Source organism: Apteryx rowi, unplaced genomic scaffold, assembly GCF_003343035.1.
Source record: "Apteryx rowi isolate R43461 unplaced genomic scaffold, aptRow1 scaffold_9, whole genome shotgun sequence".
Classification (NCBI taxonomy): domain Eukaryota; kingdom Metazoa; phylum Chordata; class Aves; order Apterygiformes; family Apterygidae; genus Apteryx; species Apteryx rowi.
In genome coordinates, this window is record NW_020451204.1 from 3931678 (window position 1) to 3953037 (window position 21360).

General features: G+C 40.5%; 1 protein-coding gene across 1 annotated transcript in view; it reads left to right on the forward strand.

The window, feature by feature from the left end:
• The window catches only part of TAF3 (TATA-box binding protein associated factor 3), a 102355-nt gene that overhangs the window by 74242 nt on the left and 6753 nt on the right, over window positions 1–21360 (forward strand). The window contains exons 2-3 of the mRNA XM_026091163.1: window positions 931–2747; window positions 7467–7549. Coding sequence (XP_025946948.1) covers window positions 931–2747; window positions 7467–7549 — 1900 coding nt within the window. The remainder of the gene's footprint in view (window positions 1–930; window positions 2748–7466; window positions 7550–21360) is intronic.

Here is a 21360-nt window from a genome sequence, read left to right on the forward strand (position 1 = left end):
GGTGTTCCCACATAAATGCAACAGAAAACATCGTTATATAGCAAGCTCTTAATACACAACTAGGACCTGGTAGCTTGAATGGGACATAGTCCTCTGCTTTAACCATTGGACTGTGCTTCTTCAAGAAAAACAAACCGGGTTTAGGAAGACGGTAGAATTCTGCCGGCGACTCTTCTATTCTTGAGAATAGGTACAAAGAACTAACCTAAAGTCTAGAAGAAATTTGTCTATTACTCCTCGTAGTTAATTTGCAGTCAAAATTTTGTGATATACAAGCAAGACAGCTAATTACAGTAAATTTTAATTTGATGTTCAGTTTTGCTTTCCACTCTGTTACAACAAAAAAAATACTTGAACCTCTCTTCCTTTGTTTAAAATGAATGAAGCAAGTTCATGCAATTGTAATCACAACTACTACTGTAAGAAATAATCAGGATTCAGTGAAAATAGCAGAGATGTGATTTTGTTTGTGTGATTGCAAGCATGCTACGTATAACTACTCAGTCCAGTAACGTCCAGGAATTATTTTAGATGTGACTGAAGTGTAACCTGTATAGTTGTGAGCCTTCGACACTAAGTAAAGGCAAAGGGAACAGCAGAAATTTTCTTCAGCTGCCCTGCCAGTGTACTTCAGACCTGCTCCAGAAGGTCTACCACCATGGGTGAGGCCTACGCTCAAATCCTTTCTCATTGGTTTGACGTTGCACTGCAGTGAGGGAATCTCATTTGTAACGATGTCTCATGTGAGGCAGGACAGTGCCACTGAACACAGATGCCTCACTTTTCTTCGACGTAGACCAATAAGAAGCTATTAGGTGGCTAGTTATCTCTTATGAGCTGAAATGCAGGCGAACATTTGCTCTGATGCTTGTTTCTGTAAAACACATTTTTGATTATCCTAATACTTTTTTTTAATGTTGTTTGTTGCAGAAGAGGAAGAGGAGCAGGTACCTACCGATGGAGGTACATCCGCAGAAGCCATGCAGGTGCCGCTGGAAGAAGAGGGAGATATGGAAGAGGATGAGGCAATTAATGATGAAAACTACCTGAGCAAGAGACCGTTAGAAAGTCCTGATGCTGAGGAATTTCCACCTGTGAAACGACCAAAAGTAGCTGTTTCTAAAGGGGACTCCTTGGACGGGGCTTTGGAACCACGTGAGCCTCTCAGTTCAATAAATACTCAAAAAGTGCCACCAATGCTTTCTCCGGTTCATGTTCAGGATAGTACAGACTTAGCCCCTCCTTCACCAGAACCACCAATGTTGGCTCCCATTGCAAAATCGCAACTGCCAACCCCCAAAACATTAGAGGCAAAGCCATTTGCACCCAAAACAAAGTCCAAAACAAGTTCTCCAGGACAGAAGACAAAATCTCCTAAAACTACTCCCTCCCCAGTGGCTACTGGAAGTCCCATACGTTCACCAAAAACTGGATCCAAAGAAAAAAAGTCACCAGGCCGCGCCAAGAGCCCCAAAAGTCCTAAAAGTCCAAAGGTTCCTGCTCATGTTCCCCAAGCACCTGTCAAGCTTGAAACACCAAGTAGAACCCCTCTGGCTGCATTAAGTGACAAGATAGGAAAGGAAAACATTCAAGTAAAACAAGGGCAGACGCCACCTGAGCCTGCTACCAAGCCRAACATTGAAAACCAGTCTAAGAAAGTAGCAGTAATGGACAAGACGATTGATGATTCAATTGATGCTGTGATTGCTCGTGCATGTGCAGAACGAGAGCCTGATCCCTTTGAGTTTTCCTCTGGTTCCGAATCAGAAGGGGAAATTTTTACTAGTCCTAAAAGACTTTCTATTTCAGAGACTACAACTCCTAAACCATCTGTTTCTGCTAATAATTCAAATAAGGCAGGAGCAACACCAGTACCTCCCTCAGGTGGGACTTCAAGTTCAGACATTTCATGGACAATGGATGACTCAATTGATGAGGTCATTCGAAAAGCAAACATGGGGACACCTTCTAATCCTCCTACCAACTTCACTTATTTCTCCTCTCCTTCTGCCTCACCACCAACTCCAGAACCTCTTCTCAAAGTCTATGAGGAGAAAACCAAGTTGGCTTCATCAGTAGAAGTGAAAAAGAAACTGAAAAAAGAGCTGAGGACAAAAATGAAGAAGAAAGAAAAACAAAAGGAAAAAGACAAAGAGAAAAGCAAGGAGAAAAGCAAAGAGAAGGAGAAAAGCAAGGAGAAGGAGAAAGAGAAGGAAGGAAACAAGGAAGGGAAATTTCAGTGGAAGGAACTACTCAAAGATGATGATCTTGATCCCTATAAATTCAAACTAAAGGATTTTGAGGATGCTGACACAAAARTAAAGTTGAAAGATGGCAATACCAAAAAAGAGAGGGAGAAACATAAAGATAAAAAGAAAGAGAAAGAGAAAGGCAAAAAAGACAAGGATAAGAAAGACAARGAGAAACTTAAAGATAAAGGTAAGGAAGATAAGATAAAGGCTCCATCAGCACCTCTTGTGATACCTCCCAAAGAAATGTCTTTGCCCTTGTTCAGCACACCAACTGCCATGAGGCTTCCCAGCATGTTACCTTCCTTGTCTCCAATGCTTCCTGAAAAATTGTTTGAGGACAAAGAGAAACCAAAAGAGAAGAAGAAAGACAAAAAAGAGAAGAAGAAAAAGAAGGAAAGAGAGAAAGACAAAGAAAAGGAAAAGAAGGAGAAGGAAAAGGAGAGGAAGGAAAGAGAAAAGAAAGAGAAAGAAAAAGAGAAACACAAACACGAAAAGGTAAGTTGTTTTAGATGAGCTGTGAGGGCTTATTAGTTTGAAAAGTGCACATGGATTCCTGTACTGGCTCCTAAGTGATATTTAAAAGCTTTAGAAAGGTCTGTGATTACAGCAGGGCTTTTTGTTTGTCTGTGTTTGTTTTTTTTTTTTTTTTTTTAATAACAGCTCAAAGGGAAAAGTCCCCTGAAAGTTTCAGGGATTGTCCCACCTCTTTGAGTGACGAAGCAATGGACGTTTGGGCGTTCAATTTTGTGGATTTTAAATGTGAGATTGTCTTAGTTTGGCTTTTTGGGGTTTGGTTTGGTTTGGTTTGGTTTTTAACCTGACATTTCTAGTTTTCCACAACTCACTTTTCACGTAGAAAAGCTGGGACTTAGACTCAACAACACACTTAGAACAAATGTATTACTGTTGCAGTGCACTAGTTTTCTTCTGCAGATTTCCACTGGTAGGACCATCAACCGGATACCTTTCATATAAACTTTAAATTTTGTTTCCAGTAATCTACTCTTTCAGAGCTTATAGAGGTCTTTGGACTACCATGTGGGCATAAATGAGGAGCAGAATAAKGGCTTTAGTCATTATTTGTTACTATTCTAAGGCAGAAAAGAAATATTTCAATCTCATCAGTTATCTCAGATTTTCAACAGAGCTACTGGATCCTCTGTTAGCAAGACCACAGCCTTGTTGCTCCAATTTGTTTGAATTAAATAGTTTTCAAACTGTGGTCTACATTCATGGTCTAAATGTTCAAATGTGGCCTTTTGTTTTGAGCATTTAGGTTTAGAGAGAGAGGGGGGAGACCTAGTTTTCAAATGAGTTGAGCTCCTTCAGCTCCTGTAGCTCTTACTGATTTACATCAGTCAAAGACAATTTCTTCTTTCCAATATCACCTAATCTTGAGAATATATTTAATATGTAAGAAACGAAACCAGCGTATTTGCACGTTATCAGGTTAGAAATCCCATTAGAAACTGCTCTCCTAATTCAGGGTTTGCACTAATTCTTTGTCGCTTCTGCTTATAATATGCATTAAATTGTTTAAAAAAGAGAAAAAAGAGATTGTCTTTATATGTGATAACCTTGGATACAGGATTTCCTAAGTCTGTATTCTTAGCATTAGGAAGCGCTACTTAAGTTCCAGCTTTGCCAAGACGCTCTTTATGTCCTGCTTTGAGTGTAATAGTTAATGCAAGCTCYGACTTGGGATTTTCCTCTCTTTCCCTTTTTACCGCTGCACGAGACTGTATCCTGCTGTGCTACCTGCTTGACTTGGACCTAACTGCTGACTTCGAAACTCAAAATATTCTTTAAGTTGACATGTTCTTTCAATGCAGAATCTAGGCGATCTGGAGGACGAAGAACTGTGTGCTGTGGGTGAATCTGTAATCGATGGGGTGGTGGTCTATTTGCCCACGTTAATTAAACGTCCAGGCTTTGGACTGCAGCAACTCTGTTTCGTGGATTCCTCCTTTTCTGTGTATGGCATGTCTCTCTCCTCCCCTCATGCCCGAGATGTTTTGTCAGTATTTTGCTGAGAATTTCTGCAGAGATTTTTTTTTTTCTTTTTTTTAGGTTAAACAAGTGTATAAAATAGAGACAATAAGCTGCTTGTCTTTCATACATTCGATTTTGCGTATCTTCTGCGAATCTCTGTATCTAATTTCCTTTAGAGCAATGTAACAGACACACAAACAAAYATGAACCGTTAAAGCTTCAGTGTAGCCTGAACATATTATATATATTAAGGAAGGAGTTCAACAGTAATAAAAACTTGGACAAATTAAATTGACAAAGCTGCCCATTACCTTGGCAAAATGTCCCTGTCAAAAGATAAACTTTAAAGCCAGAATGCATGAAAGAGTCCCCAGATAGAATTAAAATTTAAACTGATTCTTGATAGATAAGCTTTTTTTAAATCCACCTCTTTGCTGCAAGTCAGGATTTTAAAAATAAATTTCGCCTTTAAATCTCTTGAGCGATTTTCATTTTTTGCAAGGCCGCACTGCTGGTGTCCTGGAAAAAATGGAGAGTTAGAGCTTTATCAGTTGGTGCCCTGAGGTATGTGGCAAAGAAGCTAAATCCTTGAAGATTAGCAAAAAAAATGCAGCACATGGCAATAAGGGGCTTATATGACTACTAGTATTAGTTCAGGTGAAAGAAGTATTGCTTATACATAAAACTGGACAAATCCACTGACAATGTATTTTTAGTTAGCTACAAAGGAGTCTTATATTGCTGGACTTTACCTCTTTGGTGATTTGGGAAGCTTAGTAATCCACTGTAAATGCTCTTCTGCTGGCCCCAATTCCCAGTATTACTCCAGAATGCTGCTCTTTCATTTTAACCCCTAAAAGTACATGTTTCCTTAATTTAGCTTTTACATCACACAATGACTTATTTAGCCGGCACTTGTGCTGGAAGAGCCAATGATCGAGTTACTGTTTGGACGTTTAACCTTCCACGACATGCCCGTTTCGGAGACCTGAGTGCAACCGGAAAGATGAGTTCAGAGTCTCCCTACGATTTCAGCTCTGGATGTCCGTTATAAAATACCAAATTATTACATGATGTAGTGGTTAGCATATATTAAAGTGCTAACTCAGTATAAGAATCGATGGTAACATTTCAGGTTTTGAGTGTAGTTATATAGTCATATAACTATATAACTGCATATATATAGTTAAGTGTGCATTCCATCCTGGTGCAGAATTAAGCTTATTATAATGTTTTTCCTATAACTTCGTTGCAAATTGCTGGACAGGTAAACACAGAGCAGCAAGCAGTATTCTGCATAAATGACAGAAAAGAGAAGCCGAAGTCTACAAGCTGAAAGTGTTTTCGGTCACGAGACCAAAGAGGAGAAGCTTTTGCACGGGGCTTGCTTGCAGGTCCATGCTCTGCCTTAAGTGTCGGCGTGTTGTCCTTGGCACAGCTGGAAAAGGAGATTGGGAATTAGGGCGCTGTCTTGCATGCAGGACCAAATTAAAACCAGATGGCTGAAGCCGTCACACCCCGCTTCTACGACGGGGATTACCAGCCGTGCTGGGGGAACGGCTGAGCGGCTCACGAAGCAGCTGCTGACCCAGTTTCCGCTAACCTTACTAGGCTGAGCTGTAAACTCAAGTAGTTGAGGAAAGGCTTCGCAAGAAATGGAGCCGTCCTTGCGGCGGAGCTGGGCTCACCGGAGTTGTCCCAAAGGAAGCTGCCCTTACTCGTGAATCAAAATCATATAGCTGTGCCAGCTTTTCTGCAACTTATCTATAGCCAAGGGGAAGAGAGGCCTTCAAAGGCCTGCACTTAGCAATTGAAGTTAGACTCCTGCTCCAAACCCCTCTTCCTAGGCAGGCTTTCTCCACCGATGCAGAGGAAGACTAGGCTATCCAGGATACAGCTGTGAATGTTCCTTAAGTTTCCTTCTGCTCCAGTCCTGTAAACCTCCCCCCGCACAAACCTGTGTTGTGGAAAGAGGCTTCCTCTCCTCTTGTGTCAAAAAATAAGATTTAGGATAGTTGTGGAGCCCAGTTTTTCTTTCCCAGCAGATTGTAATTTTAGTATCTATCCATAAATAAGTCTTTTATATACTCTTGTTCTGCCAAGTAAGGCCACGCCACCACTGTTTAGAACGTCTTGGGGGKATTGTAATAAAAGGACCAGTGATGTGGGTGCCTTTACGTGCTGTGTRCTGGAGCTAAGCAGCAGTCCTTGTCCTAGGAAGTTTTATGTTCTAAATAGATACTACAAAAAGAGGAGGAGGAGCAGAAACATGCAGGAAGAGGTAAGATGACCTGTGCGGAGCCACATGCCCGAACCTCCTGTACCCAGGGTTCAATTCCATATCTCTATCCGGTGGACGACACTACAGTTTAAGACTCCTGGAAAGCAGTTAAGAGACATATTGATGGAAAGCGGGAATGAAATTGTTCCAAGCATTAGAAATGGGGGACGACATTAAAAAAATTGTGTAATATCAACAAAAGAGCAGAGTGAGTCCTGTGAAGTAGTCTAAAACATATGTATGGAGAGCTTTATTGGCTAATGTATCAAACCAGAAATTTTACTCAGATTGCAGATTTCCTTTCAGCAGAATAGACGTCTCCTAGTGTACAGCTCAAATTCTTTGGGCATGGTGCATGGCATAGGACTTTGTCGTTACCCATCCTAAATGTAGGTTTCTATTTAGTGTATGCATGTTATTTTTGCCTCTTTAAATTCCTGGAGCAGATTCAGCTAATTTTGATTCAAGAGGGTCACAGTGCATTTATGTGATAAATCTGGGAAATAATTACTTGAATTTAAACCTCATAGAAAAACGTGCAAACACAGATGGGCACCTATCAAGTTTGAGTACTAATGACAGAGCATTTCATGTCATCATTCAGAAACATACTTAACTTTTTTCCTATCTCTAGACAAACATGAAATTGGTAAGACTTGATTAAAAAAAAGTGTACAAGTGAATACAAATACAGTGAAATGTCAAGCTGCCTTTTTAGTGTAGAATTCCTATTTTTCGTTTGGTATAGCTGGAAACTCCCAACAAATTGTGCCAGTACGTGCTGCAACGTGAAGTGTGAGGGAGCAGTGATCAGTTTGTCATCAGGCTGTCTCATTAAGCCAGTATAYTCTTTGTTTAACTGTATAAATGCTTTCGTGTAATTAATTGATTTTGGAAATCTGCTTGGAGTCTTTGATTGGTGAATGTGTTCCCTTTTGCAGATAAAGGTGGAACCAGTTGTTCCAGCTCCATCCCCGGTTATTCCTCGGCTGACGTTAAGAGTGGGTGCAGGCCAAGACAAGATGTAAGTACRAATCCATCAGCAAGGTATATACTTTCCACAGTTTGTCAGCTATCGCATGTGGTAGCTCTTATTTTTAGTGGGAAACGCTTAAAAATTAATGGCAAAAAACATTCATACAGCTATGAGATCTTGACCATTCTTATGAAAACTCAAGCAGAACACTTGCCAGTAGAAACCTTTTAGAGATTTTGCATTTTGTGTTTTATTCTCCAAGTAGGACCCATCATCTTCTATCCATCCTACTGCGTTTCCCACTCGTGCCCTTCTAGAGACACCATCTAAACTAGCGTGCTGCCTCCAGTGGCATTTAGTGAGGCTAACGGACGGTTATCCGTAGTGTAACCTAAGCTAAGTTTCATAATACTATTCAGCTAACAGTTGTTTTATGCTCTAAAACRTAACAGCTGAAATTCCTTTATATGCGTCTCTTTTATTATAACTGTTGATGATTATTCATTAACGTACTTAGCAYGTTTTAAATCTGTTTGTTCATTAGCTCGCTAATTATTGGGTGCTGTTGTACAAATAATAGTTACTTTGTAYTGCGTGAGCGTAAGTAGGATGATCCTATCCTAAGATCATGCAGCGTAAACAGGTGGCTAGAGAAGCTGGGGAAACCATGCGTCACTGGGTTTTTTTAGGCTGGTCCTGCATTATATGCAAAAATTTTCTTTTAATCAGGTTTTTCAAGATGTTGTTTTTAATTGCACAGAGCATGCTTTCATGTCTGATGGTAAACATGAGCRCCAAATAGATTTTTCCCTTGTATTCGTTGCATTAAATATTCTAATGTCATTGCATTTTGTTTACAGCCATTCTAAATAAATCTGCTGATCACTGCTTTATAAGTTAAATTGTATCTTCAGCGATTACTCTGTTTTTCTCTGCTCAATCTCCTGTGCTGCTCCTCCCCAGGAGGTAACTGTGAGTTATATTGGTTTGAAGTTGCTATGGGAATTAAGCCATTTTGGGGGTTCTGTGGGACCCCCCCAAAAATGCCAGGGGTTTTACTGTTCTCTCCGTGCTCTTCAACCTTTTCTGCTTTCTCCGTTTCACAATATTTGAGCGTGATGTAAAATTTCTGTGCATCAGATTGCTGTACGAACGCTCCTGCRCTCTCCAAACTGTTGTCACTCCTGCTGCGCATGATTCAAAGTGCGCAGCGGGGCAGGGTGTCCCTTTAAAGCCCACAAGTCCATTTGCCTTGCAGAGGAGCTAAGGAGACTTTTAAACTCTTATTTTCAGGGATTGTACAAAGGTTTATAAAGGGGAAAAAAAACTGGCCATGTTTTCAAGTCAGAACTTCTAAATTGAAACGTCGGGGCCATATTTTGGCGTCTCAGAGCTGACATTGCCTTGCTTCTTGTCTCACGCTGGTCTTGCCAACACCAGCACGCGTTTTGAAAAGGGGCTTCAGACTCCTCCTCCTTGTAGCGAATCATATGGGTATCTCATCTTCCCATTTACCAGCCCAGGGTGGGTCAGAGATGTTGACATCTCGCTTTATGGCCTTTTGGGAAACTTGCTTCTATCCCAGTTTCCTGTGCACAACTTTATAGTGCGGAGCAAGGGCATCTTGACAGACCTCCAGCAAAAGGCTTTGGGTGCTGCAGCCCTCAGTGCGGCTGAACCTAGACGTTGTACCCTGACCCCAGGGTGGAGGATGCACGAATTGCCTTGCAGTTGTCCCGGCGTGATGGCTGTGTCCCCCAGTTGCACCTTCGGGCTCATGGCAAACATGACATTTCTGTAGCTTTAGAACAGCCTTTAGGATTTGTTGCAGTCTCCCAAAGCAAAACCCAGGGAGAAACTCGTGGCCGTTACTCAAGTAAAAGCCATACGTGAGCCACCTGACTCCTTGGGCCTGGGAGCTGTTTTGTGTTACGCGTGGGGCCAGCAAAACAATCCTACTCCAAATAATGTCCTTGCTTTCACCCTAAGCAATTAGCATTCATCCTGAACTCAAAGCGTATTTTCATTGTCAAGTGTTACGATGATTATGAAGAGGACCAGCGTGGCATTGAGACRAAGTGTTACGTACTCTCTACATGGGTATCTCTATATGTGCGTAAAGGATTGTGAAGTTAGATCAGTGTTTAAGAAATGATTCCGTAACCCAGTGCCTGCAATACAGTCTTGGACCTCTGAAGTAATGCCATAAGCCTCTACTACCTGAATTTAAGTTCCTAGTTCAAAGACTATGSAGGATCATCAACCTTTTAAGTAGCTCTTAAGAGGCAGAGACAAAAGCTGTGCTTTTGTCATGCGTTATGTTAGAGAAGAGTTAAACCCATGCTTCATCGAGGTTGATGATGAAGTTCTGAATATCTGCTGGTTTTCATGTGGAAATGCTGTGCTTTGATTAGCATGCATCTGGATTAGCATGCATTCTGTACCATGAATGGGCTTGAAGAGGTGCAAGAAAAGCGTTTTGTGATTGGTAGAATTTAATGAGTAAAAAAATAAATGGAATATTGAGTTATTTTAATTCCTTGCATTAGGGAGAAGGGCTTTTTGGAGGGTTTTGGAGCTACTAAAATACTTGTTCAGTTGGAAGTTAGTCCGTTTTGGGGGACTCCATATAAGACATGGAACTACCTACAGATCTCGGTGAGGCCACGAAATATTTTAGGTACGTTAAGAAAAGGTGTCAGATTGGTGGCACTTGAAATGGAGATTCAAATCACAGCAGAAATACAGCACGATGGCAGTTTACTCAAATAACGCAGCAGTCCTGGGGCAAATACCTTTGCTTTATATCAAACAGTTCATTTCCTGTCATTTTGCTTCTCAGCTTCTCTGCTTGGACCAACCTCCAACGTACGAATCGGTGCTAATTGTGGCAGGGAATTCTACTTCTTTGTTGTTTCTGTGAATACAAATATTTATTGGTTCTAGTTTCAAAGCAGTCTCTGCATTTCAGCTTGGCCAGCGTGTGAGTATTCTCACAACACACACCAGTTCGAAAGATCCGGCTATTAATGATGTTAGGGTAATCGACGTGAAAACATAGCTGTTGCTGAAGGGTAGGGAGAACAATACTGGAAAAGCTATTGTATTTCAGCTTTTTTGCAAGTATTTTAACTGCACAGGAAAACAAGTAGAAAGTAGATTATAATCAAAGCATTTCCATCTTAGTTGTAAACAATTACAGCAATACTTGCATGGATGCCACATTAGAAGAAATTTACTGGATTCCATTCTAATGTAATTAGAGCTAATTTTGTTCTTTAAATGAATAAAAGGTCAGCTAGTAAATCTAGTTTATCTCAAGTCCAGGCTTCAATAAATTGTTTTATTTAATTTGTTGTAAAAGATCTTATCCTTAATGGGCCTAGCTCTTATTAGTTTGCTTGGGTTCTAAAATATTTATGACCACCTTTTTAGATATGATTTGAATGATATGTCGGAAGGGTTTTTCACTGTTTTTTTTTTTTCCCCTCCAGTGTTATCAAGGTATAAGATTGCTAACTGAGTTAGCATAGGAAGGCTAGAGATGTTATCTTTTTTCTTCTTGTTTTTTAAACAGCTGTGTAGAGTTTTTAAATCATCTGCAAACAATGAGCAGAATTTAACTWCATAACTTCTTAACTAGTTTAACTTCTATTCAATTGCTTCTTGATTTCTTTTTGTCTGGTTCGTTTTCCTAAACACCGTCATGTTTCATATATCTAAGGTTTAAAAAAGCTTTATCTGTTGATGAGGCATTGACGTTCTGGCTACTAACGTGCTTCGGCAAAAATATGTGCTGTAATTTTTGATGCTTGTGATAAATTTATTCTATATTTACATACATTTTTTAAGAAAAACCACATGACTTCTGACACGAGTGCCAGACCACAAAGAGGAATACCGCTCGCTGGTCATTGCTTCAGTGCTTCTGTGGCTTGGAAGCAGGATATACGCATCTGTGAAATCAGGTCTCTAAACTTTATCTTAAAATGTCAGGATTTTGCTCCAGACTTGCTGCATTGTATCATGGCTCTGCCATCAGTAGGGAGCCTGGAAGCCAGAAGTGAGCGGAGGATAGATAGGTATTTTAAGTGTTTGACTTGTAAATCTGACCTGCCGCTCTGATGAAATTGCCTCTTGTCTTAGATATTTTTAAAGTGAGTAGATGTGTAACTTTCTCAAAAGAAGCAATTGCACAGATTGTGCATATGCCTGCATATGTATTCTATAAAAATGTATATTAAATAACCTATGGATTTTAAAATCAAATCCTAAAAGGATTAAAGGATAGAAGAAGGGTTTTTTTCACGATATTTCATTAACTTCACTAAAGCTTTTTACCACTTGGTGGAAAATTATCAGCGCAGGGGCCAGCTTACGTTCTTCTGGAGGCTCATTCTGCTGCGTGATGTCCCCATCACAAAAGCCACCAGCACAGCTAGAGCTAGTTGACATCCGTTGTAGGGAATCTCAAAGCAAAGGACTGAGTGGCAACAGAGACCAAATTATTCTGTGACCACTAGATGTAATCTCTCTGGGTACAATTGATGACCTTGAAGCATACTTTTGGGAGTAGGAGGAGAGGGGAACCTGTCCAGTCATCTTCTGTTTCTGCTGAATGTCTCTGATCATCCGTCTAAGAACTTCCACCGCAATAAGGTGCACACAACGCACATTTTTATAAATTGGCAAAATGGCATGTGTTTGACGAAATGAAAGCCCGAAGGGAAAAGCAGCCTGAGAAAACGCCCGACTCTGAAGCCAGCCCTACCTGAAACACAGCTGGACTCCTGGAGGTGTTTATTTTTCATAAATCAGATATATTTGCTCGTAATTGCTACTTGTTCAAGAATTCATTATTTTAGGTGCAACCACAACTATGCAACAGAATTCCAGTATAAGTTTTTTTTATTTATACTTTTTGAAATTCTGTAAAACTTTATCATCTATCCTGCAGCATACAGAGTACCACTAAGTTTATTATAGGGTAATGTTCTCCAAAAGTAGATACCTCAAATATGAATCTTCTACCTTCAATAAGGCCAATTTTCTAAAGGGTCGAGCTGCAAACACTCAGGAAATTAAATTTGCTTGGGCAAACTACACACACAATATCAGAATTTAAAAAGGTGAGGGAACCAAGGGAGGAGGGAAGAAAAAGGTAGTAGCAAATCTGTGGAGACATTTTTTGTTGATTTGGTTGAAGACAAGAAATGATGTGAGACAAGGACTGTGTTGGTATTCTGTTGAGCGCGCTGGGGAGCTGTAGTTGCTGCTGTAACATGAATATGTATTATTTGAAAAGTGCTCGAACCCTCCGGGAACTGTGAAAAAAAAGTTAAATATGTAAGATAGGACTTTGCTATTAGCTTCAATTAAACTAGAATTTTGCCCTATGTATTTTTCAAGAATGCATCTCATTTCTATGGTATCACCTCTGGTGGGTACTCATGGACTTTTTTTTTTTAATAGGATTGTTCGCTTAAGGATAAAAAAAAAAAAGACAGCACGAAGAAACTTTTGAACTTAGGGTGCTGTTTAGTGGAGAGTGAATTCAGACTTTGATAATTTAGGTTACCGTCTTCATGGCATTTGCCTGCAATAGCTGAATAATGGGGTTCATTAGACTCCCTGCGTAGGCACAGCCAAATTGTTTGCCTCTAGCCTTGGCTCTCTACGTGTGGCTAGGGAGGAAAGGGTTGGCTTTTTATTGACTTGTCAAGCCGTAGGTTTGCATTACCGGCCAAGTAGCTTGTGACCCATTCCATTTATTTCACTGTTTTGTGGTGGGGAAACAGGTAAAGGAATCCTGCTGGAAGCCCCTCCTTCTGCACGTTTTTATGAATAAGAGCAGTGTTTGTAGCAGTTAAGGCACCGTGACCGAATCCTCCAGAAGACGTAATGCAAGCAGCATGGGGCTATTGTGGGACACAGCTGTGGGCGGTGTTGGTTACCCTGCGAGACGTTGCTTATTCAACAGAAAGCTCTGGAGGAGAACTTATTGTGGAATTAAATAGGAGGGAAAAAAAGTGATACTTCAGGGAGAAAAATGTAGAAGGGTAAACCACTGTTTGGGAAAATTAAACAATAGAGTCCAGGCAGCGAAAGTCTGTGTTTATTGCAGTACTAATGGGTATCCCAATTATTTTACAATGTAGCACTTAGGAGCCAAAGACTTTGTGAACCGTGTGTTAATAGAATTAGCCTTCTGGRTGTTGATCCAACTTTTTACAGTAGAACAGAAAAGAACATGTAATGGTTAAATCATTTTTGATATGATCAATGGACCACCTAAGTGAGGAGACAGAGGAATGAAAAATGATCTTGCCCCTCTCCAAGCCTACAGAGGTGTGCTTCAGGAATGCCAGTGATCTTTACTGCTTTCATAAATCTTTGTATGGATCTGTTTGCCTGTATTTATACATACACACATTTTTCTGTTCTATAATCTTTAAATTATAAGAGCTGGAGGACTGGTTTTTAATGCCTTTTTAAATGCAGAATGCATATGCATTTTAATGAAGATATTGTCTCGGGTATGATTCATATCCCGTTCCTGATTGTTCTTTTTGAGTATAACATATTGGCCCCAGTCCTGCAGTAAAATCCCCCTGTGTGGTCTCRTATGCATCCAAAAGTCCTGTTGATTTTGGTGGAGGTTCCCCAGCCTCTCCCTTGCTGCAGGACTGTAGCTTTTATGTGAAAAAAGAGAGTATCATATCACTTTTGTCAAAATATGTAAATAATCATTTTTTGTTTATATTTCTAGTTTCTTYGAATAGTTTTTTCTTCCTTGAATGTGAGTTATTTCCAACTTCAGATTTAGTCTTTAGCTTTTTCTTTTTTTTTCTTTTTTCTTTTTTAATTACAGAAGCCACCCCAACTAATTATTCATCCTGTTTATGGTAGGTGGTAGTCTGTGGCAAGTTATTTTCATTTTGCTGCTGGCCACGTTGAGTGATGACTCCAAAGGGAATCCATAAAAAGGCTTGAGTCATTAGAAAACAAAACAACTTGCTGTGAGATTCTTTGATTTTGCTGCTTATTGCTCAAGAGAAAAAAAAATTGTATATTGTATACCGCAATTAAAAAAAAAAAAAGAAAAACACTTCAGGCAGGTTTAGACACATAACTGCTTCAGCAAAGTGCTTGTGTAAATGGGTATGAGCAGCTGCCCTTTATAGCGCAACAGAAACTCATCAAAAATATGTGACAAATAAGTGCAAAAACATTGAAGGCAGATGGATATTTGTTTTAAAAAATAGGTTTGCCTAGGTAGAAGATTACTCCTGTGGAAAGGTACTGATTTGTTCTTGTCTTTGTTGAGTGTGCTTCTTTTTTTTTCATTTTTTATGGAGGTTTTAAGCAAAAGTGAGTAGCCTACATGGAACCAAGGATTCACACTGTGGTTCCCGAGAGTTGGACGTGGACAAGAGGGCCATGGAGTAGAAATCATCAGTAGACACAGCACAAAAAGGTGGTCCTATCTGAAAGATCTTGCAATCTAGTACAGTCGTCAGGTGAGCAGCTGACCAGGTACCGAACCTCCAAGTTCAGGACTTGACCAGCTTGCTTGGTTCTTACCAAAACATGTCTCAGTAACAGGCTGAAAGTTAGTTTGAGGTCTCTAAACCCATCCTGGCGTACTTTTCCAGTAGTTTAATGAACTTCTTTATGCTCCCTAGTTCCCATTAAAGAGGGTAGATGTAGGACTAGTTTATAAACAAGCTTGTAGAACATCCACCCCATTCTATTTGCCAAAACAAATGACAGTGAAGGGCAGTTTGCAATGAACATGTAAGAGAAAGTTTGCAAAGAGCTCATTGGCAGAAACATGTTTTACCAGCTTCTGGTTTTGCTGTTAAGAGCTCGGCACAAAGGGATAAGGCGAGGTGGTTTTCCAGCCTAAGTTCTGAACAGTTTGTTATTGATGATAACAGAGAAAAGAAGATGAAAGATAGCAGGACGCCACGCTACCAGCTCAGTTTTGTTTTGTCAGACGGGCGATGAACCATCYGATGCTGTAGGTCAGGATGGTGAGAAAGAAGGGAGATGGAGAGCGCGATCTGGGAGTCATCAGCAGAAAAGGTGTCTATGGTTGTTAGGAGAAAAACCCTGGGAAAAGAGATCCAGAGGAAGGAAGCCGAGGGCAGAGTTCTGTTTCAGTTAAAATGAGGGAAAGAGAAAGAGAGAAAACCTGTAATGCAATTGCAAGGGCGCAAATGTTTTTTAAACTGAAGGAGCTAACTAGAGATGTCTGCTGGAGTGAAGTCCTCAGGGATTCGAAAGCTGCCATCTCTGCCTGTGAGGAGGGGGCTTGTAGGAAATGACTGCAGACTGAATTGCATAAATAACTCCTTCAAAAGAGATGTCAGGAATCGTACTTTTAGGAGAAAAGGACTGTTCGCCTTGAGGATGCAACTTCTTTGCTAAAGAATGCGGAGGTAAAGTCAGGCTTGCCCGAAGTCAAGCTGAATTAAATGTTGCAATGGATGTTGAGCAAATAAGCAAAGAAGGGAAGAAGGTGGGCCGGGAAAGTGGAGACAAGGAGGAGATGAAGGATAATACAAGTCCGAGCCAAGAACAGAAAGACTCCTTTCCCTCTGYTCCTAAGTTCATTCTCCCCTTTACCGAAAACTAAGACAAGATGGATAACGACAGCAGGTTTCAGAGGGTGGAAATCATTGTAATGGATCAGGAAGTGAAACACAGGGAGCTCGAGGCACCAAAATCGAGGAATCGCGTAATCTTCCTCCCAGGTTCTGAAAGAACCAGCTCATGAATTTTCAGGCTCAGTGACGAGTGCATCTTAAATTATTTTTATTTTAAACTTCAGTGTTTGTGAAATCTATTTTTAATAATATAGTTATAAAAGAGAAAATAGAAGTGCCTATGTTGAAGAAAGGGGAAACTATATGCTAAGTAAGGAACTGACTCAAAGGAAGATAGCAACCAAGTGGCATAAAAGAGCTTATCTAACCAGAAGAGGAATTTACTAGTGAACGTGCTCAAGGGAGTATTTCAGGACTGTTCTGATTTAATCGTTTTATTAAAAACTTTTTCACAATAAGATGTAGGACGCGATGTCTTTTGTTGACAGTAAGTTTGAAAGGTCATGTCAGTGTGAATAAGGATCTGATGATTGCCTGCAAAGAACTGGATCCCCTCGAGTAGAAGTCATGAAAGCGGTATTTAATTCAATAATTAAAAAATACTTTTAAAGCCTTGAATTTGACGGGCGCTAACAGAAACTTCATCCACGAGTTTCGAGCTGATCAGTGGATGCGTTGCTACCGTAGGGGAGGGATCGTTAGTCGGTGAGAGAAGGACTTGAGTTGCCAACGTGACACAAGTGTGACGGTGGGATGAATTGCAAGAAGTAATTTTAGCAGAGATAGTGGAAGTGGCTGGGCCGTCATACGAGATCCCGTTGTTACTTCATCTGACATGTTATATTCGGATCTTGAATGCAGCTTGTGCCCAGGAACAGTGAATTGGAAAGCAGGTGCAGAGAAGGGCCAGTAGCGCTATGGGCTAGTTTGTGTTATGATAGAAGAGGGGAACAACTTTGCGTGTTTAGTCTAGCATGTGAAGAGGGGGTATGATTGCTGGCTACAAATACATCAGGCAAGTAAACATTTTGGAGGGAGAAGGCTATTTAAGCTGAAGAACAATGCTGGCATGAAAACAAATGGGAGCTAATTGGCCATGAGTGTAGGCTGGAAGTTAGAAGAAGTTTCTGTGCCACCAGAGCAGGGAGGTCCTGGGGCAGGGTAATAGTGGGGGCAAGAAGATTAACTGGTTTTAAGACGAAGCTCAATAAACTTGTGAACGGGATTAGATGACATGATGCCTGTGAGATCGCTAGACTCGTTTTTCCGGGAAATGATGTATGCTGGGTTTTGCTGTAGCGATAAAATGGGGAATGGGCTGTTGAACTTCACATATACCATTAATAGTCAATACACTTCCATGGAAGTTATGCTATTCCTGTTAGGCCAGACCGTGTCCACAAAAATGGACGATGCCTTGCAGTTAGTGTTCATAGTTCATTTTCTTTGATAGAGAGAAATATCATGTTGCAGGATTTATCACTTTTTTTTTCTGATTTCAATGTTAAATACTGAAGGCTTTTCACTTGGGGAACTGCTAAGGGCTCCACTGGAAGTTTGATACGTTTTGGCATTTTTTACGTGGGGAGGAGGGAGGATCATCTCTGCAAATGTACGAGCTGGTCGTAGCACGTGTTTGTGGGACCTCTGTTTGCCAATACGACTTGTTTACACAGAATAAAATATTCAGCAAGGCATAAGAGATAAAAATTAAATTTCCCCTTTTAAAAGTAATGTGGGTATTAGCTTACATTAGAGGGCTTAAATTACTCTGATTCTTCTCCAGGGTTGGAATAAAATTTTCAAAATCGCCTCTAATCTGCAAGGAATCTAAACCATATGGAAATGCTCCTAATTCCTCTAGGTGCTTCTGACCCGCCAGTCTTAGAGTATTGAGTGTTTCCTAGTGCAACAATCTCAGTTCAAAGTGTGAGTTTTTTCAGTTAAAAAAAAAAAAAATTGTGCTCTTTCAGTTGAAAAAGGAAGTTGTATCAAGAAGGGAATATCTATACCGTCAAAATAATGCGTGTGGCGGTCATGCTAGTTTTGATTATGCAGTTAATGGTGTCATTTGCCTGTGTACCAAGGCCCCTTCGCTCCTTCTCCTTGGTTGCATTTAAATATGGGTCACGGGTTTGGAAGGCGATTAGGACTCTTCCAACGCCGTTTCTGATTTAGGCAGAGGACATGTGAGACAGCTTTTGAGGAGCTCCCCCTCCTAGAAACAAAAATCACCCGACGGTGATTTTTGACTCAATCTCTATAAATGCTGATACAGCGATTTTTTTTTTCTGAGCTCATCTCCTGGAGCAATCGTTCAGCCCTGCGGCTCGTATCCTACTTTAGAAAAGCCATTTCCTTTCAGTTGCGCRTCTTTTCCCTGCGTTTATATTAAGCCGTCAATGGGGCTTTCAGCCATAAGGATCGCAGCGAGATCAAATAAATGACTTCCAAAGATAGGAAGCTATTTCACACCAGTGAGTCTCCTTTTGCTCCAGACGGATGTGAACATAGCAATCGTCCCAGAAGAATGATGAAAATGGGATTTGCCTAACTCCGCCTGTATGAATAGGTATATTTTAAACATTTTATTGATACATGTGTTCAATTTATGTACATTTATGTAAGAAATACATTTCCTGTTAACATAAAAAAAAATYCAGAGAAAATTCAGTTTGTGCACARCCAGGTACACAGTGTTTACAATAATTCTGTTTTTTTGGAAAGGGAGTGGTAGCCTTCAGTTATGATTTATGTAGACTCTTATTACTACATCTATTCCAAGGGTTTTCTCACACCTCTTCATTCTGGAGGAACTATTTTAATTTAAAAACAACTTCAATTGATTTTTATCTTTCGGTATAGACTGGACTTGTGATACATTGCCAGGCAGCCTGCAGAGAGGTGTAATTCTTGTCTCAGGACTCTGAGCATGTTTCTGGTGGTCGACGTTCGTTTGTGTTGGATTGCCTCAAGAAATWTGGTCTTTAAGTGATGTATTTAGGGAGTTTTAATGTGTGATCGCTGTTTTTGGAGGTATACGAAAAGCACGTTTGAGAAGGAAGGTAACAATCTATCTATGATGATGTCCAAATGTACAGTTCAAATCCTCGCCCGGAGCTAGGCACGGGGAGGATCGAGGCTTTGCTCTCGCGAGCCCGGCTTGCTTGCAATGCTCTGTGCCTCAGTTTTCTCCTCCGCAAAAGAGAGCTTATAAATCTTGTTGTCATTTACATGGTGGTTTGATATCAGGTTTCTCTCCAAGTCTGAAGTAACRTTAATTATTAGTCGTGGGACGCTATTTCCCTTTGATTTCTCCCCACCTCCATGTTGCCGTGCATGCAGCCCCTTCTTCGGGAAGGAGGACAGGCCTAACCACCCTCGCGGAGGTTACTCCATCGCCTTTAATGGTGGAGCACAAAGCCATTCATTTCTCCACTCCGGAGTCAAAAGTCTCTGAACTTCATTAGCCCAAGGGAGTGGTAGGTCCAAGCGTGTTCCAAAATGCCGATCTCCYGCTTTGATAACTGAGCTCTAAAATCAAGATAAACAAGCTGCCCTATATACTGCACACGTTCTAATTGCACACTTCAAGCTAACCAGCAAATCGATTAGTATGTGTTGCCCACTAATGAATATTTGTAGTTTTGGAAGATTTCGTTCTTGATGCTCCATATAGTTTCTGCAGTTATTAGCAAGGTGGCTTTGAAGACCCTGTCCCCAGTCAGAACCTGGCTTTATCTCGACTGGGAAACTGTATAATTTAATTTAATATGTCAGCTGGGCATGGTCACTCTTATTCAAATTGTGTTAGCTAATACTTCTTTTAAACTGTTTACACTGTGTGCAAAGTTGTGTTTAAAATCCTATTAGCCAATATATCTCCTAGTCTAGACTAGGCGAGAGTTGACTCCCCAAAGAACTCGTAGCAGGACTTTGTTTACTTGGAGGGGAGGCGGGAAGAAGAGGGGGACGGGGAAAGAAGGGATAATGATGTTGTTTGAAACTATCCAAATCACTCTTGCTGTGCCAAATATTTTGCTGTTCTGTCCCTCTCCTCACTTTTATCATTGCCAAGTTTTGTTTTTTTTAATTGAGAAATCGCTCTCAAGTCATGAGGGTGACTCTGCAAATCATGGGAGTATTCATGCCACCAAAGGTCTGGGACATTTAACGGTGGGAACCTGGAGTTTCTTTGCGAGCAGTGGAAGGAGGAAAGCGCAAAAGAGTAGTTCATAGGCATCAGTGGCGGAGYGGCTGGTCTTTCTGCCCTGATGAGCTGCCCACAAAGAAAGATTTTCATTGAACCAGAAGCACATCATAGACATTCAAGAGCCAAAGAGAACATTTCCTTAGTAGGAGATAACAGTGGCTTTCCAGACATCCCCTGACTAATAGGAGAAAGAGATCTGGATTTGGCATGTAGGTTACTCCCAGGATGACCTGACAGCTAGACTTCCTTCCTTCTATAGGTCGCAAGCAGCTTAAGTTAGGAGTCCTGTGTTTTGACTCCTTCCACTGACACCCACAAAGAGCCTGAGCTCCTAGATTACGTATCTAAAGCAACTGCTGGAACGTCAAGTGGCACGAATATCTTCGGTGTTGCTGACGTCAAGAAAATAACCTAACAACTTTAAGCTTCTGCTCTGAGTTTCTAAGCTTTTCTGGTTTGGGTTTTCTTCCCGTAGTCACTTGTATTTAGGTCTCGGAAGACAGATGCGGTGATTCAGTTGATAGGTTAGTCCATTATAACAAAAGCATTGCTCAGTTTTCTTTTAAGTCTCTTTTTCCCATAACTTGCTTGTCATCGTTCTGATTTAGTAGTGCAAACAGCGTATCTTGGGAGAAAAACGCTGTATTGTTTCAGTCGAGYATTAAATGCTATATAACTTCAAGTCTTCCTTAAATGGTGGTTTGGATTATTGACTTGAAATGCAGACAGTGTCTCTGACYGTAGTGATACTGTCTTTTGAATATCACAAGAGCTGCAGTAAACTTTTAGGGCAGTCTTGTTAATGGCAATCCTTTCTGACAACAATTAATGCTTGATTCCCTTTTAAATGTTTTTTTTTTTTAATTCAGTATAATAACTAATTTACGGAGTGGTAGCAAAATGTTGCTTTTTAATAGATGGCATGGTCCCAGTTTGTGCTARGGAAATACTAAATGGTGGTCTATCATGATTTCTCAGCATTACCATGAAAATTAGTGTGAAAAAAGGCTCCGTATTATTCAGGGTTTCTGCAA